Source organism: Amblyomma americanum, chromosome 3 (assembly GCF_052857255.1).
Source record: "Amblyomma americanum isolate KBUSLIRL-KWMA chromosome 3, ASM5285725v1, whole genome shotgun sequence".
NCBI classification, from domain to species: Eukaryota; Metazoa; Arthropoda; class Arachnida; order Ixodida; family Ixodidae; genus Amblyomma; species Amblyomma americanum.
Window position 1 is genome coordinate 107,950,303 of NC_135499.1, and position 24,844 is coordinate 107,975,146.

The 24,844-nt window shown below is 46.9% G+C and overlaps 1 protein-coding gene and 4 non-coding genes across 5 annotated transcripts; 3 read left to right on the top strand and 2 right to left on the bottom strand.

Moving 5' to 3' along the window:
- The first annotated feature begins 95 nt into the window (after positions 1-95).
- On the top strand, positions 96-167 carry TRNAM-CAU (transfer RNA methionine (anticodon CAU)). Its single transcript has one exon. It is a non-coding gene; the product is annotated as a tRNA-Met (tRNA).
- A 787-nt stretch (positions 168-954) lies between these two features.
- TRNAM-CAU (transfer RNA methionine (anticodon CAU)) lies at positions 955-1,026 on the top strand. Its single transcript has one exon. It is a non-coding gene; the product is annotated as a tRNA-Met (tRNA).
- Positions 1,027-2,998: 1,972 nt separating this feature from the next.
- TRNAM-CAU (transfer RNA methionine (anticodon CAU)) lies at positions 2,999-3,070 on the top strand. The gene has a single exon. It is a non-coding gene; the product is annotated as a tRNA-Met (tRNA).
- A 13,142-nt stretch (positions 3,071-16,212) lies between these two features.
- TRNAM-CAU (transfer RNA methionine (anticodon CAU)) lies at positions 16,213-16,284 on the bottom strand. Its single transcript has one exon. It is a non-coding gene; the product is annotated as a tRNA-Met (tRNA).
- A 3,270-nt stretch (positions 16,285-19,554) lies between these two features.
- On the bottom strand, positions 19,555-20,670 carry LOC144123214 (uncharacterized). The gene is made up of 2 exons (XM_077656088.1): positions 20,474-20,670; positions 19,555-20,156 (listed from the first exon to the last, which is right to left on the bottom strand). Exons 1-2 carry the CDS (start codon positions 20,597-20,599, stop codon positions 19,596-19,598), a joined length of 687 nt encoding a protein of 228 aa, XP_077512214.1. The 5' UTR covers positions 20,600-20,670; the 3' UTR covers positions 19,555-19,595.
- Between the last annotated feature and the right edge of the window lie 4,174 nt (positions 20,671-24,844).

The following is a 24,844-nucleotide window of genomic DNA, read 5'->3' on the forward strand; positions in this document are numbered from 1 at the left end:
GTTTTGTTCTTCTCTCCTTTTTTTTTCAGCAGTAAGATTCAATCTGTACTACAATTTGCATTCTAATATAGTCTACGTTGCAGTGCACCGCAATCAGCAGAGTGGCGCAGTGGAAGCGTGCTGGGCCCATAACCCAGAGGTCCGTGGATCGAAACCACGCTCTGCTATTGTTTTGGTTTTGTTCTTCTCTCCTTTTTTTCAGCAGTAAGATTCAATCTGTACTACAATTTGCATTCTAATATAGTCTACGTTGCAGTGCACCGCAATCAGCAGAGTGGCGCAGCAGTTCGATCCCCACGGTAAAAAGAAATCCTTTCCTTCCAAAAACTTTTTAACTGGGAGTGTCCCGGTGTGTAATTTAAAAAAGAAGGTCTTTACTCCTGGTGGCACCTGCATTTTCTTTACCCTTTTTAAAACATCAGCTCCAGGACCTCCACTGTACAAGGCCCTGTACATAGGCTCTGGGAAAACAATATCACAGCCCGAAACAATAGACCATGTTTTTTTGCATTGCTGGGAAGGGGTTTATTTTTGGGATGTGTTACAAAGGACAATAAAGAAAGAGCTACCACTTGACGTGCAGGGAATTCGTTATTTAAGCACAGACAATGAGGATGGGGTACCATTTGATCTCATAATGCTCTTGGGCCTCCACAGTATATGGCGCTCCAGATTGGCAGGCTATTATTGTGACAAAGACGCACGACCTGCCCGCATTTATTTTCGGGAAAGAATGGACTGCTTTCTGGCCATCCAGAAAGCAACTGCGGAGCCTCCCGAGTGGCTCTCGAGGCTAGAGCCGCTCTGTAGGCTTCGTGAATTTTAGTATGACGAAGCCAGACTCATGATGGCTGACCACGACAGTGTCGTATGTACATAGCGTTTTGTGTGTTTTTTGTTGAGTGTTTTTTGTGTAAATGTTATGTGTCGCAGCCAGGCAATAAAGAAAAAAAAAGCAGAGTGGCGCAGTGGAAGCGTGCTGGGCCCATAACCCAGAGGTCCGTGGATCGAAACCACGCTCTGCTATTGTTTTGGTTTTTTTCTTCTCTCCTTTTTTTTCAGCAGTAAGATTCAATCTGTACTACAATTTGCATTCTATTATAGTCTACGTTGCAGTGCACCGCAATCAGCAGAGTGGCGCAGCTTCCCCTTCCCAACCAGACATGTGAAATAAAAGGGCGATCGATTTTTTTTAACATTCACAAAGCACGCAGTGTACTTGAAACCTGCGATGCAATTAATGGGCGGGTGGCCATGCTTCAGATTGATCTCGAAAAAGCTTTTGATTGTGTTTCTCATGAAATCTTGTTTTCCGTTTTAGACCATGTGAATGTCGGTTCAGTTATCCGCGAGGGTGTAGCCCTGGCGTATCGAAACTGCACGACAAGATTGATTGTTAACAAGTGCCTGGGGGCCCCCATTAGCGTGCAGCGTTCGGTGCGTCAGGGCTGCCCCCTCAGCCCTCTCTTATTTTGTATTTACATCGAAACACTGTGTAGAAAAATATTAGAAGACAATAGTATTAATGGCTTTAGGTTGCAAGCTGCTGAAGTTAAGCTGTTGGCGTATGCTGACGACGTTGCTGTATTCACGGTTGATCAGGAGAGCATAAGCGAAGCTGTCGGGTGTGTACGCGAGTTCAGCGAAGTCACCGGTAGCGGGATTAATTGGTCCAAATGCCTCGGACTCTGGCATGGATGGTGGCCATCCCACCCGGACCATTTTGCCAACGTACCGTGGACGACGACACTGGGCAAGTATTTGGGCGTTCCGCTCGATGCTTATCGCGAAAGCGAGGAGTATTGGAAACAGCAAACGAAAGAAGCACGTGACAGAGCTGGAAAATGGAAAGGCACCAATCTCTCCATTTTCTCCAGAGTTACAGTGTGCAACCTGTTTTTTATTAGCAAGCTCTGGTATGTGATGCCGGTTTTGCATTGCTCTCGGGTGCACATTCAGAAGTTACACCGGATTTTTGCCGTCTTTATATGGGCTTCCGAATGGGAACGTTGCAGCCGAGCGAACCTGTTCCGGCGGGTAAAAGACGGGGGGTTGGGGCTAGGGCACCTCTTTTTAATGCAGCTGGTGAACCATTTTTTGTTTTTTCGCGACGTCTCAGACCCGTTCTTGCGCACCGTGTGCCAGGTGAGGCTGCGGCGATTGCTGCCCGAGTTTGTTGTTACCACAGAAGAGCTCTCGGGTGGAATTTTTGGTTACTACAAAGAGATTTTAGCAAGTGTTAGGTTTCTTTCAGTGCGTTTTTCTAGCGATTATTTGTATAAAACTAAAAGAAAGAAGTTGTACCATGATCTTTGTGATATTGTTTTCCCAGAGCCTATGTACAGGGCCTTGTACAGTGGAGGTCCTGGAGCTGATGTTTTAAAAAGGGTAAAGAAAATGCAGGTGCCACCAGGAGTAAAGACCTTCTTTTTTAAATTACACACCGGGACACTCCCAGTTAAAAAGTTTTTGGAAGGAAAGGATTTCTTTTTACCGTGGGGATCGAACTGCTTAATTTGTAAACAGCCCGAAACAATAGACCATGTTTTTTTGCATTGCTGGGAAGGGGTTTATTTTTGGGATGTGTCACAAAGGACAATAAAGAAAGAGCTACCACTTGACGCGCAGGGAATTCGTTATTTAAGCACAGACAATGAGGATGGGGTACCATTTGATCTCATAATGCTCTTGGGCCTCCACAGTATATGGCGCTCCAGAATGGCAGGCTATTATTGTGACAAAGACGCACGACCTGCCCGAATTTATTTTCGGGAAAGAATGGACTGCTTTCCGGCCATCCAGAAAGCAGCTGCGGAGCCTCCCGAGTGGCTCTCGAGGCTAGAGCCGCTCTGTATGCTTCGTGAATTTTAGTATGACGAAGCCAGACTCATGATGGCTGACCACGACAGTGTCGTATGTACATAGCGTTTTGTGTGTTTTTTGTTGAGTGTTTTTCTGTAAATGTTATGAGTCAAAGCCAGGCAATAAAGAAAAAAAAAGCAGAGTGGCGCAGTGGAAGCGTGCTGGGCCCATAACCCAGAGGCCCGTGGATCGAAACCACGCTCTGCTATCGTTTTGGCCTTTTTTCCTGCCCTCTTTCTTTTTTATATGAACGATGAATCCGTGGCCCCAGTTTTTTTGGCACCGCAGCACAGTAGCCTTGTACCGTTTATCAAACGCATCATATGGGGCATCAAAACCAGCACAATAATGAGCAGTTTTCTTTATACACCCGACAGCGCTACGCCAGCGTGTGTAAACATGATGGCGTGCTTCTTTTGAGTCCGCTAAGTGCGACGCTAAATGAATACCTATGTAGCAGAAGCCATTCAATATCTTTTTTTTCTATATCTTGTCTGTTTAACATGATAGCTGCAAACTTTTGCCTTGATCTGCCACTGGTTACCCTTATTCCATTCGTACCATTTGGAGGTAAGCAAGGAATCTTCATGCTCACAGTGGGGTACAGGCCAATTTCGCCTTATATAGACCTTGCCGATGTTGCGTGTCGCTGACACTGATGCAGATCGCCATGTACCAATACTGAAGAACACATGTAGAAAACAGACAGGGTTTGTGAGTTAACAAAGTAAACTTGCGTAAGCGACACCGTGTAGTAATGACACTGCCAAATAAGCACAGAAGCAACCAATCGGACTAACACTGAAATTTCTGTATTTGTGCTCGTCTGCTCGCGCTGCTGGCATGCCATCTCAGCTGCAGAATGTAAGACTTCTGAGCCTGGCAGAGTACTCTTATTCCGGGTAGAAAGATATTTAATTATGTACATAGCAGAGGTGTAAGTAGTCTTATGAAATAAATTGCCGTTTACAGATCGAACATTTGGTATCAGCACCCCTTGGATTCAGATTATACATTCTGGAGTTCCAGATCCCGAAGCGACACACTGGCACTAACAGGCGCCGTTTTGCAAGGCTTGGGATTAATTTTGCCCCTTGGACTTGTTCACCACGCGGTGACAATGCAGTGCACCAGACCATTTGTGTATTTTGACTTCACTGGTGTCGGCATGTGAACACCAAAGCCAGAGCCACCGCGGCGAGTAGCCCCCTATACGTGAGCGATTGTCCTGGCATCCTTCAGGATGTGGACGTCCTCGAAAAGGTGCGCTGTAGCGACCACAGAATGGTAACGTCTCGAATTAGCTTAGACTTGAGAAGGGAACGAAAGAAGCTTGTGAAGAAATCAATGAGTTATCGATAAGAGTGAAAATATAGGAATTCAGGATATCGCTGCAGAACAGATACTCAGCCTTTACTGAGGAAGACGATACTAATGTCTATACAATGAACGATAATCTAGCACCCATCATTACAGAGTGCGCAGTAGAAGTAGGCGGTAGGAAGGTTCGACAGGATACCGGAAAGGTATCTCAGGAGACAAAAGATCTGATTAAGAAACGCCGAAGCAAGAGTGCGTCTAGCCCTACAGATAGGATAGAACTAGCATAGTTATCGAAATTATTAAATAAGTGAAAGGGGGGGGGGGGTAGCGACATAAAAAAGTTCAATATGGAGAGGATCGAGCATGCTTTAAAGAACGCCTGGTAGTCTGAAAGCGTTGAAGAGGAAGCTAGGCATTGGTAAAAATCAGATGTATGCGTTAAGAAACAAGGAGGGCAATGTCATCAGCAATATGGCTAAAATAATTAAAGTAGCCGAAGAGTTCTACACTAATCTATACAGTTGTGAATATAATCAGAGAGTTAATGAGAGAGACAGTAGAGCATAGCAACGCGTCATCCCGCCAGTAGCGAAATAGGAAGTAAAGAAAGCCTTAGAAGCAATGCAAAGAGGAAAAGCAGCTAGTGAAGATCAGGTGACAGCAGATGTGCTGAAGGATGGAGGGGATATTGTGCTAGAAAAACTAGCCACCTTGTATACGCAATGCTTTATGACCTCGGCCGTACCAGAAGCTTGGAAGAACGCAGACATTATCTTAATTCATAAGAAAGGAGACGCCAAAGACTTGAGAAATTACAGACCGATCAGCTTACTGTCCATTGCCTACAAGGCGTTTACTAAGGTAATCGCTAATAAAGTCAGGGAAACCTAATCGCTAATAAAGTCAGAGGAACCTCAGACTTTAATCAACCAAATGATAAGGCAGGCTTCCGTAAGGGTATACAAGAATTGATCATATTCACACTATCACTCAGGTGATAGATAAATGCGCTGAATATAACCAACCCCTATATATAGTCTTCTTTGATTACGAGAAAGTATTCCACCCTGTGGAAACCTCAGCTGTCATACAGGCATTGCGGAATCAGGGTGTAGAAGAGCCCTATGTGAAAATACTCGAAGATATCTGTAGTAACGGCACAGCTGAAATAGCCATCCATAAAGCCAGCAGTAAAATTCCAATAATGAAGGGCGTCAGGCAAGAAGACACGATCTTCCCAATGCTAATCCCCGCTTGTTTACAGGAGGTATTCCGAGGCCTGAATTGGGAACAGTTGGATATAAGAGTAAATGGAGAATACCTAAATAATCTGTGATTCGCTGATGACATTGCCTTGCTGAGTCACTCAAGAGATAAATTTCAAAACATGATCAATGGTTTAGACAGGCAGAGCAAAACGGTGGGTTTAAAAATTAACACGCAGCAAACCAAAGTAATGATCAACAGCCTAGCAAGGGAACAGCAGTTCACAATTGGAATCGAGGTGGTGGGAGTGGTAAAGGAATACTTAGGGCAGGTAGTGACAGCTGATCGGGATTATGAGAGGGAAATAACTGGAAGGATAACAATGGGGTGGAGAGCATATGGCAGGTTCACTCAGATCATGAATAGCAGTTTACCAATATCCCTCAAAAGTGTACAACAGCTTTATCTTGCCGGAACTCAGCTACGGGGCAGAAACATGGAGGCTAACGAAAGAGGTTCAGCTTAAGAACAACGCAGCGAGCCATGGAAAGAAAAATTATAGGTGTAACGTTAAAAGACCGGAAGCGGGAAGAGTGGTTGAGGGAAGAAACGCTGGTTAATGACATCCTAGTAGAGGAGGAGGAAAAACATTTATTCAGAGCATAAAAAATGGGTGGGTTCAGTACGAGATACCATTGGTCACCATCCTAATCCGGCCCCTCTCAATCAGCGATTTCTGGTCTACGGGGCTGTGGCTATGAAAGGTTGCCTCCCAGCGCTCATAAGTCGGATCGGGATTTCTGTCCAAGTCTGGGTTTTCTTGACATTCCCAAACCGCGTGAAAGAGTGTGCCCACTGCTCCACAGAAGGGGCAGGACGAATCGTAGGTGTCTGGCTACCATTTACTCTTTAGTTAATGATTGGGCAGAGTATTAGTTTGTAGTCGCCTGATTATGTGCTCTTCATATTTACTTAGGCTTTTGTGAGGAAGAGGATATTTACTTCTTGTGATCTTATAGTACTCCGTAATTTCTGCGTAGCTTAGTAAGGGTGAGGGGTTGTCAACTGTGTCAGAGAGAGGCTGCGTGCCAGATGCTCGACGGGCAATGAGGCGGCCAACACAGCTGCTCGAGTTCTCCTCATCCTAGTCGAAATCAAGAGGAAGAAATGGGCTTGGGCAGAGTAGTGCGAAGGCAAGACAACCGTTGGTCCTGAAGGGTAACGGAGTGGATTTCAAGAGAAGGCAAGCGGAGCAGGTGGCGGCAGAAGGTTAGGTGGGCGGATGAAATTAAGAAGTTCGCAGGCATAGGGTGGGCGCAGCTGGCAAAGGACCGGGTTTAATTTGAGAAACATGAGAGAGGCCTTTGGCCTTCAGTGGGTGTAGTCAGGCTGATGATGATATGCTGAGGCACCTTAGCACAGGGGGATTTGAACGGGGGCGCAACGTTCTTAGAACGTTGGAAGAAAAGATGGAGGTAGTGCCGGTCAAAATAAGTATCGTGAGGAGCAAAACCGCAAAACAGGACGGGATTGAGGCAGGCGACAACACAGGACAGTTTTCATCCTCACGATGTCCTGTAACTGACCTACAGCCAAGTCCTTCTAAGTATCAAAATAAGTATGAAGATTTTTTACGAGCGCGTTTATTCACGCTCAGTCCAGAGAAGTTAACTTACGAAGCAGTGCGCGGAATGGTGGCGGATGGATCATTCATATCGGTCTCAAGGACCGTCGGGATGTGCGCGCTCTTTAAAAGCTTTAGGTCGCTGTCGACGCAGTTGCTTCCGTCGCCAACGTGTCCGCCGTGTCTTCCGTGATCGACTCTGATGTCTCTGCTTCTGACGGTGACCTGACATTTGTCGATTCGGCAGTCGACTCTGCGGTCGTTTCAGCGGTTGACTCTGTTCCTCGTTCAGTCCGCAAAGTGTCGTTGGCCGTGCGCAAGTCAGATGTGTCTATAGGGTCTTCCACGGTCGACTCTGACGTCTCTGGTTGTCTCGCGGATGAGTCCGTGGGTGCGCCCGTTGTGGATTTTGCTGTTTCCGATTCTGTCACCGACGCGTCCGTGGCCGCGTCCACTGTCGACTGCGCTGTTTATGATTCCCTCGTCGACGAGTCCGGAATAGGTGCTTCTGTTTATGCCGTCGTGGTTGACTCTATGCTCGATGTCGCTGATGAATTGGCGGTTGGTTCGTCCGAATGAGGCACGCTTAAGCTCTTCCGCGCTCATCGTCGAGTTGTTGACGGATTCTTGTTCTGGCAATTCCGTCGTGATTGATTCCATGCTAGATGTTGCTGATGAATCGGTGGTTAGTCCTTCCGAATCAGATGCGTCTGTGATATCTGCTTCCGTCGATGGTAAACTAAGTTTCCCTCTCTATAGGCTCGATGGTTATTTCTGAACGAGACGCTTCCGTGATCTCCACTTCTGTCGTTGCTAAACTAATGGTCTCGGTCATTGTAGGCTCCCCAATAGTCGAGGTGTCTACTTCCGTTGCCGGCGGGATGACGGGCGGTGGCTTGAGCGTCGGCACAGGGAGAGGCGTTCTGCTGGCGACCTCCGGCATCACCATTCCGGAGAAATTGTCAGAAAATTTCTCTGTGGCCACAGGGGTATCCAGGTACCAGTGGCCTACGTGTAGCAGAAGCATAAGCATACTCAAGGCCAGCACCGAGACGACGCCGACCGCTGCAAACTTGGCCGCTAGGTTGAGCTCTTTGTCCTCTTATCTCGCCGGGCGACTCCAACCGCAGCGATGGGTCGGCCCCTCGTTTCTCGGTCTGTACAGGAAGAACACCTTGCATTGAATAATGAAGTAAACAGTTTGGATCGGCATCTACGACTTGTCACGATTCCAAACATGACTACCTAAAAATGCTGAGATGAACTAGATTGCTGCATGAACGGGGAGACTACGAGGTATTAAGAATCCTTAAATTGTTATTATGAATCTGAATAACAACGAAGCCTTCGGAGTTTTGAGCACGTCATCCCATCCGAAAAATTCTTAAGTATAAACCAGGTCAATCATATGCGGCTGCCTATTCGGGAGTTCTTCAAACCAATTCTCGCATATTTATCTGCATTACAAGCGAATTGCTGCATGCAGAATAACTGAAAACCTAACCCTGCTGCTGCTGCTTGCAGTCAAGTCGTGGCTGGAAGACCGAGAGCCATGTGTTGAGGACGATGATGACGGGTAGGAGACGCTAGCCGTTGTAGAGAACGCACTTTCGTTGGTGGAGGGCTTCATGTTAGCCGGATAATGCTTTTTGACTTGAAACTCCAACGCAAGCTGCCTCGGAGCCCGTGGGGTGTACCTAACAGAATGCTTCTGCGGGCGCGACCTTGTTGTCTTTTTCGTCTACCTGCTGACACGTGTGAGCGGCGCTGGAACGGTGAGAAAGTCCAGCAACTGCAATCAATAAATTTAAAGGCCATTCCGAAATTGAGAGCATTTCCCCTAAATAGACGTGAGCCGTAAAAAGTCGATGTGTTGTGAACGTTAATTAAAACGACAAAAACAAATAAAATGACGGTGACATTTACATATGTATGCTGCATTGAGACGCAGCGCCGAGGATCACCCGCTCATGTTAGTCTTCATCTTCTAGAACGCAATAAAGCTTTTCGAGCATAAAAAAGCCAAAGGATACAATACAGCAGCTAAGAGTTTGACATTTAAATAAGTTGTAGGCATACGATGTGGTTGTACAAAAGAAACAATTCCCATGTGTCAGCTTCCCGGTGAGGTTAAGGCAGTGCCGCGAATGATGGCCAAAACGTTGTTGCTTCAGCGTCTTCGTCTTTAGAAGAGGCCTGGTAATTTGGTTTGCACGTTTTCTGGATAAGGTAGCCGTCCGCATAACTCGCCGGCGGCCTCCACTAGTCGTCGCAGTCGAGCACAAAGTCGGGCATACAGAAGCGAGGGCTTGTCTATATTGGTTGGCCATACTGGAACAGCTCAAAACGGAGGACGGCAGAAGAGGAGAGGTGAAAAATGGCACTGCCCTGGTGTAAACACCTGAACCTTTATTGAGCAAGAACAACTTATATAAATATGAAAGACGCATCTGCACGTCGCCCAAGCAGGTGAACAGGCAAAAATAGATTACGAAGATTACTCGAGAGTGCAGCTTTGTTTGCTCCAGAGTTAAGTTTGGATTTGCCGTCCACTTGTCATATGTATTGGAGATGTAGTATGGCTCTGCAGTGTCTTGTTAGGTTTGCCTGCTATTTAATTGTTTATTGTTTATTTCAAATTCCTTTATAGCCCATGCATAGGGCATTACAGAGGGGAGTGAATGGTTTCAAAGTGCTGCATAAGAACAGTGCTGAACAGGTTTTACCAGTAATAATGTTATTTATTCTTTATTCATATACAACACAGTTCTGCTGGCCTTCCCCGCGAAAGGGAGGAACCCTACCGATTATATCTTGCACTGATGGACAGGGGCCTGGAGCTGCTGAAAACATATGGGTCCCGTAACTAGGGAACCACCCTGTGTGGTGCCTGCGTGCACCACCGATTTATATCGTGCTTAATAAATGTTGATTCATCGTCATCTCCGCGACAGCAGAGCAAGTACGTATGGCTCCCGTGGATCTTGGTTATTTTCTGCCAGTTCCACTGCCAGAACCATGTTCACCGCACTTCCCATTTGTCTAAGTTTACACTAAGCCTCATTGGCGGATCAGGTCCTAACAACCACAGTATAGCTTTTGCGCATCACAGTCATGTGCAAATGGGAGAGGGGTTTCTTTTCCTTACTTAAGGAATTTTCGAGGAAAAGCAATAATGACAGAAACTGTTTGTTTGCACAATATTTTATTTCTGTTCACGACTAAGATATTTGCCGTACAGCACATCAGCAGAGGCGTAACCAAAGGCCTTGCACCGGTTTTACGCAGACATTATTCGGCGCTTTTCTGCTCATAAAAGCTTTTTACATTGGAACTAATGAGCATTATGATAGCCCACGAAAGCTGCTGGTAAAATGGAGTGAAACAAGTGTATTTGATTATCTCAACACTGGCTATCGATGAAGAGAGCACGTTGAAAAAAGATTCACTGGTATAAAGGTAACATACCGAGAGACTCCCTTTGCCTGACAAAGTAGCAGCTTCTGTTACATATGTACGCGCCCCGCACCCGAATATTTTAAATACTTGCGGGAGCGGGTGCACATGGGCGAAATACCTGTCAAGGTGAAAGGGTGTCTTTCAAAAATGCAAAGCTGGGTTCACCTCAGCGTTGCATGCCCGCCATTAGGCAGAAAGCTGGCTGGTTCCTACTCCAAGTAATAATACTTGAGAGGAGCGTTCATCATACACGTCACGCTCTCTTTTGAATGCCTAAAAACTGACGAGTTAATTTTTTCTTCATACTGGAATCTCCGCCTTCTGGAAAGTGCTTACTTCAGAGTATTTGGCTTTTTTTTCAAAAATATTATGTATTTTTTTACTGGGATTTGCTTTCGTTCAAAGCATGCTCACTGCTACGATTATGTAACATTTCGCTTATGGTGCCAATTCTGTTTATATTTTTGATGTGCTTCTTCTGCGAATATAAACAAACCAGGAAGACTGGGCTGGTGAAAACTGCCTGTGTGCAGCTTTCTTCATGGCGCACTACCGTGTAATATGAAATATTGTAAAAAAAACAATACTATTAATAGTCAACGGTGTGCAGGATTTCGGGAGCATAAGAAGTAGCAGGCGCCAGAAATTTTTTCGATCTTCTTTTGCAGCCACAACAGTTCCGTCCTCTTTTTTTAACGCACTTTCCTTTCGGCAAGGCTTATAACGTCGCCTATTCTCCTTGCAAATGCTTGGCGTTCCGGAAGCCCAGAGATGATGGAGCACCCCACCCTATTGACGGCGAGGAAGACGAAGAGGAAGAACAAGTGTGATGGCGGATGCAGTCTTCCGACAAAGGGCTTTGTTGACGACGGCAGCGACACAAAGCCAACCGTCCTCCACAAAGCCACTGGCCAGCAACCAGACATTCCGGCTCCTGAAATCCACCAAAGACCCGCACGAAGCAGGAGCTATTCCGGCTGCAGCAGCACCGGCAGCGACCGCAGCGGTGCCCATCGGCGCCGAACATCGGCCGCGGCCTAAACGCAGAGGCGCCGCCATCGCGGTGGCCGAATTCACGACCACCCCGAGGGTAACGGCCGAAGCCGAACGCGGCCTCGGCGACCTCAACAGTTCCCAGCGTCGTCAAAGCCACCGCCATCCCTGCTTCTGGTGCCTGCTCTACCTGGGCGGGATGGGCAGCCTGACGCTAATTGTGGCCGTGTATTTGGTGTCGCATGGCCGCTCTGCGGGGTACTTGCGGATGCCAGTACTCCTCGCGCCTTCGTCCTCGACTGCGTCCGGAACTGAGGCGACGTCGGCGTTGAGCGCCAGTACAGCTGCATGGACGACGAAGACCGTGACAATGGAAGGACCCGCACTGCCGTCTCGAAGCTATACTCAGTCTTCCCCTGCCCGCGCTTCGACAAGGAAGGGGAATAAAGCCAGCGCTACGACTAGACTGACTGGGGGTGGACAGCGGAGACCCTCGAAACATCAGGAAGGTGTTGTGGGGGAGAAGGCGCCAGCGAATGAAACCGAATGACCAGACGAAGAGGTCGCCCTCACGACTGGACGCCGCGGCCGGCGGCAGCGAGAACAGCGAACGCCTCGCGTCGTGAAAGTGCGAGGACAGCGCAGCACGAGGGGGCGCGCACTAGCTAGCGCGCACGACGACACCGTTCTTAACTAAGTGCTGCCGCTCTTCGGATTCGTTTTCCTCCCTTTTGAGCGTCCTTGGTTAAGTGCTGTGTTAATAACAGAACCAGTACGTTGGTGCTGTGTCGCTCCCCAACATGCGTCTCTTACACAGCAGGCAAAAAATAAAAACGGAGAAAATGGAAGCCAACTTGAAAGCGCCTTGTTTCACGCATTCATTTTAGAGCGGAAACGTACTTTTGGTGGCGTTGTGAGAGAATAGATGTACAAAGGTTGAGGACGCTGAGGAACGCGGCGAATATGATACACCACAAGCAAACGGAGCAGATGCTGTTTTCCTGCCACATGTGGAACTTTTCTGGCATTTGAAACAAAGAGCAAGAAAAAATAAAAACGTGTACATAATTATGTCGGACGCAATTGCACAATTAGAGACCTTGTACTGTGCCGAGATATGGCGTGTGAGAAAACTTAAAACGAAGAAAAGTTATTCTGTTGCGGGGCTGTAAGAACTTTAAGAATGGATCAGTTGACCCAGCATAGTACGACTCCAAACATAGCAACGATAGTTCTACTGTTCTGGCCTGCAGTACTGTGTCTATAGCCAGTAAGCGAATAGCTTAGTTAAGAGCTTTAGCAGAGTACGGCTACAACGGTAGAATTTCGCTTATTAAATGATATTTGAGAAGAGTCTTTTCGAACGTGCCATGTGTCCCATCAGTCTTCCCGAACGCAGTTATCCAAATAAAAAGGCTTGGTAACGAGTAGTGCGAAGCGCCTGGTGGTGGAAAAACTCTGCGGTCATTGGCACTGAAGGTTGAGAACCATCCAATGCACTACTATGCACATGTATTATTGAGAAAATGTAGCGTACTTTATTCGTGCTCTACATATTAGTGAGCACGACTTTAGTACGACTGTATTAGTCAGCAAGTGTAGCGCACTTGGCAGCATGCAATACTACACGAGAAGCTTGCACGATTCAGGGAAACACCCAACGTATAGAAATTGTTTTGAAGTTTGCCTGGCTTTAAAACACACGTCTACCGTGACACATCAAAAAGTTACCTTCGAAATTGCGTACTACACTCTATCACCCTCTTTTTCAAAGCGCTGGCCTAATGTTATCAAACAGCCGCCTCAGTGGGTACTTTCGGAAAGGAGAGAAAATATTTCTGAAAAAGAGAGGCCTTTCTCTTCGTGTCGGCAAATACAGCTAGTCATCAAATTTTTATTTTTTTTTTGCGTTTAAGACGGACACTTTTTGTACCAAATATTAAAAAAAGTTCTTAGCGCTTCAAATAGTGTACTTTACAAGCTGAATTCCGTTGACGCGCTGTGAAAATGCAAACGTTGCATGATGTCGTGTGCTTTCGCGGTTCGCGCCCAATGTTCGCTCGTTCATGGGCTTGGTTGGTGCATTGAAAAACTTTTTCTAACCACACTTTTATGTAAGAAACTGGTTTGTACATGCCCGCTCTCACCTTGTCATGACACTGCGCTTTAAGATTTTGCACAGAAAAACATGAATAAGAAATGTGAACCTGTCCTACCCGTAACTGAATACCGTGTTCATGCTTACAAGTGCAACATGCGACTATTTTCCTCAGTTTATTCATAAAGTGGAAGTCGTACCGGCGTGCAATGCACGACCACCACCAGACTTCTAAATTAAGCAAATTTAATCCTCGACGAGTAAGGGTCACATACGTTGGGCTTGTCGAAGTACTTTCTACTTTTATAAGAGAAGTGTCTCCGAGACTACTTCGAGAAGTGTGCAGACTCTTGAGTTTTCAATTAGGTAAAATACTTTGTTCCCTTTAACTTTGCAGTGCACAAGTATAGCACAGTTTGGTGCTCAAATCCAGTTTGGTGCGCAAATGGTTCCAAGCGATGGGGTGGACAGACTTCAGGCCTAACCGGCCCCAGACATTGCGCTCACCTGACTTCGTGTCAAGCGCCTTCGAATGCTACGGTTCTTAAAAGAACTGCGTGCGTGACGTAGTTTGTGAACAAGGCTTCCGCGTGGAAGCTGGAACGTCAAGAACGACCCTTTTTTCACTGGTCGGCGTCTCTTATTTTTTCAAATGTACGCTCCCGGCCAGACGGGATTCCGTCACACGCTCAACTTCGAAAAACAATTGACGCTCTCTTTCTAAAATAGGAGCATACAAACACACAACACTCCAACATAAATTCGAGAAAGTGAAATCAGTTACCAAAAGACGACCGCTTTGACAGGCGAACACTGACTCGACGCTTATTCCTAACGAATTACGAATAAATAGCAAGCATCCACCCGATGCCCAACAGAATGACATACACACACATCTAAGTTTTTTTAAAAAGGACACCATGCGTTTGGTATGCTCTTAAGTCTCTATCTCTGACTCTTGCAAAGCTACTATATCTATATTGTTATCCAGAAGGAGCCGATTAAGCTGTCATAGTCGCCTTCTAGCTCCTAGCCCTCTGACATTCAAAGTAGCTACGCGTAGTGGTGTCTTTATCTTATGCGCCATGCGTTTGAAGCGTCACCAGTAGACGTACGTACTTGCCCACCTTCGCAGTCACGTAGCCTTCCTCGTTTGACGATCCGGAGCGCACACATCCTTCCAGCGAACCGCTAGGATACATTTGCAAGCATGTCCAGCCACTGAAACCCATTTCGCGCACATTCCCAGCTTTGTTGCTGAGGCTGCTTGACGATAGTCGGCTGAAAACCGACACACAGATCTTCCTGAGCACCAGACAACTACGGAGGCGGTTTCCCCGCCGGCCACGTTTCAGCCGATAAATTCGGCAGCGGTTTTAACGTTGAACGTTGTATCCCAGGTGCTTTCGACGGTGGCTCATCGCTGCCATCGCCAGACTGCTGCTTCTTACCAACGCTCTCTCTATGTGGGCGTTTCCCAGCCATTGAGGCCGCCGTTTCCTGGTTGACGTCCATAGCGTCAGTCCTCGGAGACTCCACGCCTCCAGGTGTTTCGACGCAAACTTTCGTCGTTTCTTTCGGTGAATCGTGGTCGTCTTCGGAGAGAGCATCCACGACTTTCTCACTAGCCTTATCATCGCTGACTGCCGTAACTTTATGCTTCGTTAGAAGCGTCAAGGAAGGCGCATCCTGTTTCACTTTCAGCCCTGTAGAGCCAGCTGCTTCCTCCGCATCCGCCTCGTCCATTAGAAGCTCAGATGAGTCCTCCCTTGTCCCGGGTCCAGCAATGCTCGCGTAATTGCGCGCACACTGGCCATCTTCGTGGCCGAACCGTCGACAAACTACACAACGTGGAACCCGGCACTCTACGGATGTGGCCCGTACTCCGACAGCGGAGGGACAAGGGAGGCCTGCGAGTAATGACGACAAGGGCCAACTCACCGCCGACGTTCAGCTGGCGTGGCAGGTCGTTGAGTTTCACCCCGCCTTTCATCTTTAGGGTGACGAACCGTGTCGTTGATCCCTTTTCTGTCATGTCATGCACCCGCCAGCGCTCCCGGGAAGTTTCCGAAACTTTTCCATACGGTGCAAAGGCTGCTCGCACCTCCTCGTCGGCCACACTGTGTAGAAGCCAGTGCAGCTTCATGCGCACGTCCTGGTTCGCCAAGTGAATCAACAGGCAGCGACGCTTTTTCACAAGTAGCTCCCTGATGCCTATAATCGGCTTTACCGCCTCGGCATCCTTTAAATTGATGGCCCAGACGTGACTCATGCGATACGCCACCCGGGCGATAACGTCCGGGAGCAGCGAATGTTCCGCCAACGCGTCGCGGAAATCTTCCACACAGTACGGACGGGCCGCGACATCAGCATGCAAAAAGCTGTATTTAAAACGAAACGCACTTTAGGCTAGCCTGGTAGAACAACCTGGTAGTCGCATTCCTTTTCCGCAGTCCTGTTACCGCGGCCAGACATGCCCGCCGAAGCCGCTCCTACGGAGCCCGTCATCATACGTCCATTCCAAAGCGTGGCCGGAAGCTCAATCCTCTGCGCCATTCTGCTGGTTGCGCTGCGCAGCAAAGTAGCCTGTTTTACGAGGCAAATTGTAATTGAATATTTCTGGTTGTAAAAAAGAAAAAAAAAACTTTAGCAGAGCGTGGTTTCGATCCACGGACCTCTGGGTTATGGGCCCAGCACGCTTCCACTGCGCCACTCTGCTGATTGCGGTGTACTGCAACGTAGACTATATTAGAAGGCAAATTGTAGTAAAGATTGAATATTTCTGTTGAGTAAAAAGGATAGAAGAAAAAGTACCAAAACAACAGCAGAGCGTGGTTTCGATCCACGGACCTCTGGGTTATGGGCCCAGCACGCTTCTACTGCGCCACTCTTTTTTTTTCTTTATTGCCGCTCTCCGACAGTGCACAGTAACACATGATGGTACACAGAAATAGATACAAAAAATAAGGCTGACAAAAATGCCGCAGCAGTTAGCTTTGTACTGACGTTGTCATATTAAAATTCTTTCAGCGCTGTCAAGGCTTCTAATCTCGGCAGCCACTGTGGTACAGGCTCAAGCGACTTCTGCACTTCAACAAATCTCGCTATACTCTCGCGAAAATACATCGGTGCGGGCCTCGCATCCGGATCACAATGGAAACCGGCCGTGCGGGAGCGCCATACAGAGTGGAGTCCGGCCAGCATTAAGAGGTCGAATGGAATTCCGTCTTCATTGTTTATTGCTAGGTATCTAATGCCGTGTGGGTCCAGTGGAAAATCTTTTTTGACCGTTCGCTGCAGAACATCCCAAAAGTACACACCTTCCCAGGAATGCAGAAAAACATGATCTATAGTTTCGGGCTGTTTGCATATCATACAGTCAGCCTCCCACGGTAAGAAAAAGCCCCGTTGCTCTAGGAATTTCTTTACTGGCAGTGTTTCAGTGTGTAGCTTGAAGAAAAAGGATTTCATTCCAGGCGTCACCTGCATTCTCTTTACCCTTTTTAAAACATTCTGACCGGGTTCTCCACTATGCAAGGCTCTGTACAATGGTTCCGGCAAAATGCTCTCACACACATCTTTATGCAGTGTTCTTCTTTTCACTGAAGAAAGATAATGAATGAAAAAACGCGCCGACAAGAACCGTACACTAGTCACGACCTCCTTGAAAAAACCTGAAATGGATCAATGCATCACATTTGTGCCAACAACAAAACTAGGCAACGCACCTCTTAATCTGACTTGGCACACTGTGCGTAAAAAAGGATCGCTCGTGTCACGAAAAAACATAAAACTATTAACGAGCTGTCGCACAGAGAGATGCGACAGGCTAAGACCGCCGTCTTTCACCCTCCTGAACAAGTTCGTTCGACTACACCTTTCCCATTGCGATGCCCATATAAAGGTGGCGAACACTCTGTGTAGCCTTTGCACATTTAGCCGCTAGCAGTGCAGTACCTGCATCAAATACCACAACTTACTTACAAAAAAAAAAGATTGCACACTGTGGCCCTGGCGAAGAAAGAAAGGGGAACCCCCTTCCACCTGTCTGCTTTTTCTCGCGTTTCGTGCAGCTGGCTTAGCCAGAGGTCATCATTGTTTTTGTAGCATTCCAGAGGGACACCTAGGTACTTCGCTGGGGTGTTCACCCACGTCACGCCAGCAAATGTGTCTGGGGTTGTCGGCCATTCTCCATGCCAGAATCCCAGGCATTTACCCCAGTTAATTAAACTGCCCGTGAGATCCCGGAAAAACTTCACTACTTCAACCGTTGCTGTAATACTTCCTTGGTCGATGCAGCACACGGCGACATCATCGGCATATGCTAAGAGCTTTACTTCAGAAGCTTGCAGTTGAAACCCGCGAATCGAATCATTCTGAATAATAGCCAAGCACAGTGTTTCAATGTAAAGACAAAATAAAAGTGGACTGAGTGAGCAACCCTGGCGTACAGAACGCTGCACGGCAATGGGGGCCCCCAGACTCTTGTTTATGATAAGCTGCGTGGTGCAATTCCTGTACGCCATGGCCACTCCATCTTTGATAATCGAACCGACATTACTATGATCGAGAATAGCGAACAAAATAACATGTGGGACATGTTATGACGGAGGCTTAACCAAAGAATTTACGAAGCGCTTCCTGTTGAAAAGCAAAAGAGTGGCGGATCGGGCTAGTTGGTGCACGTTTGTCATTTTTCGCAAGCGCTAAAAGAGCACGGACAAACAAGGAACATACAGGATGAGCGCTTCCTGTCTCGTCCTGTTTGTTCCTTCATTTTCTGCGTTCGTTTAGCGGTTGCGAAAAATTAGTGTTGAAAAACAACTGCATGCAATCTTTTATAAGCTGAAGCTCCTCTTAATTCTGGCTTCGCTGCTCATTCCCTTCTGCCCACGATCCTTGGAAATGGAGCGCGATCAAGCAGTATTATAGCAGAGATGGACGTTGAAAGCGCTTCTAGTCATTCTTGCGCATTCTTTATGCGTCTATTTAAAACCTCCTCTGCACATCGAGTTATACTCTATTCAGTCTTCCACAATTCCACAAATACTGAGCCAGCATTGGGCGCTGTGCTTGCTGGAGAGACAGCGAAGACCACGGAAGAGCGTATAAGGAACATATTTTGTAGTAGCTGGAATTACACACGTAATATTCTGCGTAGTCATTGGCTCAGCTCAGGGGAGACGGGGGCCCTAAAAGCGTCTCATCCGCGCCGTGGATCGAGCTAGACTGGCCTTGCCCGGGCAGTTTCCCACGCGCTAGCGATACCAGGCTTTTGAAAATACCCTTATTTGCTATCCTGTCGAGGAGAGTAAGTGTAGCGATAAAGAAAAATGCATACACAGATTGAATACCTTCCTCCTCCCCTACAGTGAAAACTTGAGTAGTGCTAAATCAAACAGTATAACACAACGTGTGCGCTCGTTGCATGGGTAAGCAGAACACAATTAAGATTAGTTTAGCTTTATGCGGTTTAGCGTCCCAAAGCGACTCAGGCTGAGAGACGCCATAGTGCGGGGCTCCAGGTAATTTCGACCACCTGGGGTTCTTAAGCGTGTACGGTCGTCTAGCATTTCGCCACCATCGAAATGAAATCGCCACAGCTAGAATTGAACTCCCCTCTTTAGGGTCAGTAGCCGAGCATCATGATTTCTGAACCACCGCTGCAGAAAAGGCACATTGATAAAAACAGTTTCGCATATAGTACAGACACCACGGCACTATAACAAATAAACGACCGAGCAATTTTGCTGAAATCAGGAGTAAATCGGGAGACAAATATGAGGTCATCAAGAACAAAGTAACAGCAGGATCAATGGTCTGTTATATACGCTACTTGTTATCGCAAACCTGCACTCCAATCTTGAGGTAGATTTTTAAGAAGAGGAGGCGAAGCAGTCACTGTAGGTCAAAGGAAGCATCGGCGCACGTCTTTAACGAGCGCGTTTATTCACATCGTCGCGACACAACTCGCTCGTTTACGGTCCACTTCCTGTAGTCGTGGCGGTTGGACCGCGGTGACGTCCGCTGTCATGCGCGTACTACTAAGATGCCTGGGGGAGGGGTCGATTGCGTTGTTGGTTCCTCAGTCGCAGAGTTCACGTTCGATTCCGCTATTGATTCCGTTGCTGGTTCTGGGGCCGATGAGTTCACGTTCGGCGTTGGTGATGACGAATCGTCGGTAAGTTCTAAGGTAGGCGCCCCCGTGAGCTCCGTTACGTTCGATGGTGAATCTTCGGGCAGGCTCTCCGTATCCCCCTCCATGGTGGAGTTTTCTCCTTCTGTGGCCGGCGGCCTGAAGGGTGTCTCCTTAAGCGTCGGCCAGGTGACAGGCGTCCTCAGCTCGGTCTCCGGCACTACTATGGAGTAGTTCTCGAAGACTACCTCGGTGGTCGTGGCATCGAGGTATCTGCGCTCCACGTGCAGCAGCAGCATCAACATGCTCAGGGCGAGCACTGCGATGACGCCCCCTGTGGCCGCCCTCGCCGACTGGTGGAGCTCTTCGTCCGCTCTGAGGTCGGAGGGCGACCCCAGCACGAGGGCCGACTGGGCGCTCTTTTTCTTGCTTGAAATCGATGTGTCCTGCTCGACCTGCGGGCACACGAAGCGCGCCTTGAATTACAAAAACTGTATTTCTTAAAGAGTGAGCTCGTCTTATGAGAATGTATGCCTGATTACAAATAAGAGAACTGTATTACAAAATCGATGTTTAAAGAAAGGAGATTCGGGCGTAAATTGCATGACTATATGACAATATGTACTCCCCGAAATCGATGTTTCAATTTTCAGTTTAGATATGTCCATGGTATTCATTACCCCCGTTGCGTTCGCATTACGATATTGTTCGCGCTGGTAATCGGACCTTCTAGTGACTTCTTAGTCGCGCATATATTCGACTAGATCCTCACCTTGCTGCCGCTGCTAGTCGTCCAGTCGTGGCTCACGGACTTCGTGCCATCTCCTGAGGTCGAGGATGAGGGAACGGTGGCGGCAACGTTTGCAGAAGGCGCACTATCGTTGGTAGCTGACTCCATCTCAGTCTCAGAACGCGTTCTGTCTTGAGACTCAAGTACAAGCGGCGTTGATGTCACGTCTCAGCGGCGCGCCGAACAGTAGGCTTCAGCGGGCACGCCCTTGTTTCTCCTCTTTTTCCTCTTTCTATCGAGATCCGAGCGGCGCAAAATGGTCACGAGGTCAGTAAACTCAAGTTATTAAATAAATTCTAAGCAGAAGTGGAAACCCAGCCAAAAAAAGGAGAAAAAGAAAATAGAAGGGTTAAAAAATTTAACCGGTGCCCAAGAAAAATAGTTGTGTCTTGGGTTTGACCTTAATGAAGGCGCGTTGTAGTCAAGAACCACCTTTCGCGCTCGGTCTTGCGCGCGGTGATGCTTGCCTTTATCTGCCTCCGGCTGATAAACAAGTGTAAGTGCTTAAACAGAAAATACTAGCTTTAGGAATGCTGAAATTTAACATGTATAAATTGCGAACGATTACTAGTGGTGTTCTGGGAAAGATTTCAAGGGTGTGGGAGCAGAGCCACATGCAGCGGCTAAACCCACGCTTCTTGTGAATTTATACCAGCGGGAACTAAAATTCTTACTTACAATCTGGCTTGTGGTAAATATAAACAGGAGGAGAGGAGGAAAGCACTTTCTATTGTACAACATTTGCAATGCAAGTATTCACTGCCTGGTTACGATCAATCTCCCTTGTGGGCAGGTGCTATTTTTTGAGGCAATCATCATCATCAGAAGGTACTCTCGCCAATCCACCTCTGTGGGTACGTGCCACTCCAACATAGGGTAGCAACAACAACAAATGGCATTCCCCTAGCCCCCTCGGCACTAGGCCTGGGTGGAAGGAGGCAGGAGACACTCCATTAGATGCTGGCCTTGTGTCCCGGAGGCCTTTTCAGCCAGTCGGACTAGGCGGAGCTGGATCTCAGAGTCCGAACTACGCAGCAGGGTCTCCCAATCGATATTTGGCTCCCTCACATGATATCTTGGGCATTCACAGATTGTATTATAGAGTGCCTCTGAACCCGTGGTGTGTACACTCGTCTGATCTTAACTCCGGGAACATATGGTTCGACAGGTTCGGCTGTGGGTACGTGTATGTTTGGAGTAGTCTTCACGGGACTGTCTGCGTGTTATTTAGTGACAGGTCTGGTGGGTGTATACCAGCCTGCGTTGCAATCTGTAATGTTGAGTAATTTCCCCATATTTGCCATGAGTTCACCATTCCCTTGCCCGAGGGATTCGTCACATATGCCCAGTAGTATAAACCACGAGCAAGCTCGTGAGCAACCTCGTTGCCGGGGACGGCAAAATGTGGCGGTGTCCACATAAGCGTAATTTTTCTCGAAATTTGTCGCTGGTAGAGAAACTTCGGCACTGCGGTAGAGGTTCCGAAATAGGCTGCAGACTGAAATCCTGCGGTGTTTATGGTTTCTACTTAAGAAGAAATAATAGCATTCATAAGAAGGCAGCACGAACGGGAAGACACGGACAAGTGCTCGTCTGTCTCTTCTCCCTCGTCCTGTCTTCTTTTGTGCGCTGTTATTTCTTTTTAAGTATGAACCACTAACACGCCCAAATTTATTCCATTTTGTAGTGTCAACCGCCACCCGCCGCATTACATGCGTTTGACATTAAAAGCGCCGCGGTTGTCCATAAATGCGCCTCCTTTTGTCACCATCGGTAGCTGTAGTTAAGCAAAAGGTCGGTTTACACCCGCCCTGACTAAGACATAGGCGTGGCTTTCGTAAAAATTTAAGAATTTTCGACCCCGTCCGGTGGGCTCTATTAGTCGCTTTTCTGATAAGTAGACGAAAACAGGTTTTCTGAGTGGATGTCCGGGACGTCACACGAATTTAACCACATATAAAGCGACGCTGTTCTAACTTTTGTCGACAATATTTTTTTCTGAAAGAATCGAAAGCTTCTTTCTCACATAAGCTTATGCCTTGCTGTGGTGCAAAGAAACTCCCCCGGAACAACACCTATATTGTAGATGTGGAACTCTGAATTTCTCGTGGTAGTTGGTAGTTGGCGTCTGCAAGCGTTAACATCACGGACACGACGGTGGCTGCGCCGCCTAGGCGGCGTGGAATGGCAGTAATGAGCGGGAAATAAACAGACATACGTAGGTTTATTAAACCTGTCTACCATAGAAGTATGATTTTATTTATAATTTTTTTTAATTTTAAATATCCTCATGGTCATGCGGGCATCATGGAGGGGAGTGGGACAAGACATTCAATAACACATATAACAAGAAATAGAAATACATTCACGGGTTGCAGCACTACAGCAACAGTTACAGCAATTTTGCACCTCAATGGAAAGCTAGAAGCAAAAAAAAATTAAAAACCAGAAAAGAAAACAAGAACTAACAAGGCAAATTGCAAATCAGCAACACAGAGTTTATGTGGGACTACGAACCGAAGGGCACGCATGTGATGAACGAGAAATGCAAGCACTTAACGTTTTCTTAAATGCTCGAGATCGTCGGTGAGTGCCACATCTGCTGGCAAGTGATTCCACTCGGATGATGTAGTCGGAATGAAAGAATTTAATCGTGCGGTAGGGTGACAATTTAGAACGCCCACTTTGCGTGTATGGTCAATGCATGGTGAAACATAGGTGGGCGGATGGAGAAAAGCGTTTTTCAAACAAGATTAGGGTTGAGGATCGTTAAAAAAAGACAAAGTCGTGAAATTGTTCTGCGCAATGAAAGTAATGGTAGAGACAAAGTGTTTTTCAATAGTGTGGCACTTGATGGGCAGTGATTGTTGTGGAGAAGAAAACGGGCGGCACGGTTCTCAACAGCTTCCAAGACAGATATAAGGGACTTAGCTTGAGGGTCCCATATCGAAGCGGCGTTTTCAAGCTGTGAACGAACAAGTGTTTCATAAAGAAGGATTTTGACTGATATAGGTGCATTAGAAAGTTTCTTTTTATGTAACCGAGCATACGGTTAGCGTTTCCAGTAATGTAGGTGACATGCTATTTAGAGGATAAATTTGATGTCAGATCTACACCGAGGTATTTATACGAGGTAACCGGGGCTATCGAAGCATTGCTGATGCTCTAAGAGGCTGGTGGAGAGACGCCTTGACGTGAAAAGCGCGTGGATTTGCATTTTGATGCGTTTAAAACCAAATTTTCATTTATTAAACCAGTCAGTAACACAGTTAAGATCTGCTTGCAATAAGTGGACATCATTAGTGTTTTTACTTTCATGGGATAGTATGCAATCATCTTTAAGAAGTTTGATAGAAGATTTTATATTGTTAGGCAAATCATTAATGTACACAAGGAATAACAAGGCTCCGAGTACCGATCCCTGTGGTACCCCAGACGTAACCGGCATTTAAGACGATTTAAGACCTTTAACGTGGACAAACTGCGAGCGATCGTATAAAAAACAATAAATCCATGCCAGAACATTGGGGTTGATATGAAGATGAGCAAGCTTATACAACAACAGTCTATGGGACACTTTTATCGAAAGCCCTGCAAAATCTAAGAAGATGACGACGACATGACGACGACCTCTCAACCTTCATCAGTAATGGGATAAATTTCGTTGCTGAACGATAATAACTGTGTGTCACAGTAAAATTGTTTCTTGAAACCATGATGTGTTGGATTGATATAGATTATTTAGTTAATTAACTAGAAACGCATTTCAAGGAATCAAAGAGGGGCATTGAGAGACGACGAGTACTGTCGAGGAGGCATGAGGGTTTTCGCATTCTTCCAATGCAGGTAGCCGCAGTGATATTTAACGGTTTTTTGTAACGCACGCACTCGGCCTGCGGTGATTTAGATGAACGAATGCGATTGCTAGCAAACACACGAACACCGCGCTGAAATCATTGTTTACAGTGAAACCACTCCTTTATGGCGGCGCTGCTAACGGAGGCTCTGAGCACTCTGTAGGGGTCCCACGGAGACTCAGGGCGTTGGGCTAGGTGGAAGCGAAGAATGTGTAATAATGGAGGATGAGCCAAGCAAAATGGGCTTCGGATGGTCAGCAAGAAAAATATTTATGTTCTTTTTGGTTCTCAGGTGAGTTTCATTCTTACCTGTAAGTATTTGGGCATTACTTTTAACTCATACCTTAACTTAGTCTTCACGTATAACGAACATCGCTAATGACGCTAACAGCACCCTTGGCTTCCAACGTAGAAATCTTCGTTTTGCTACCCCTTCCATCAAATTATTAGCTTACCAAACTTTAGTCCGACCAAAATTAGAATTCACTTCAACAGT

What these genes read in the sequence shown, in the direction of transcription:
- LOC144123214 (XM_077656088.1), bottom strand. Translation starts at nt 20,599, where the DNA reads ATGGAGTCAGCTACCAACGATAGTGCGCCTTCTGCAAACGTTGCCGCC. An exon ending in CGACTAGCAGCGGCAGCAAG is followed by an intron (nt 20,157 to 20,473) that starts GTGAGGATCTAG and finishes GTGTGCCCGCAG; the next exon opens with GTCGAGCAGGACACATCGAT.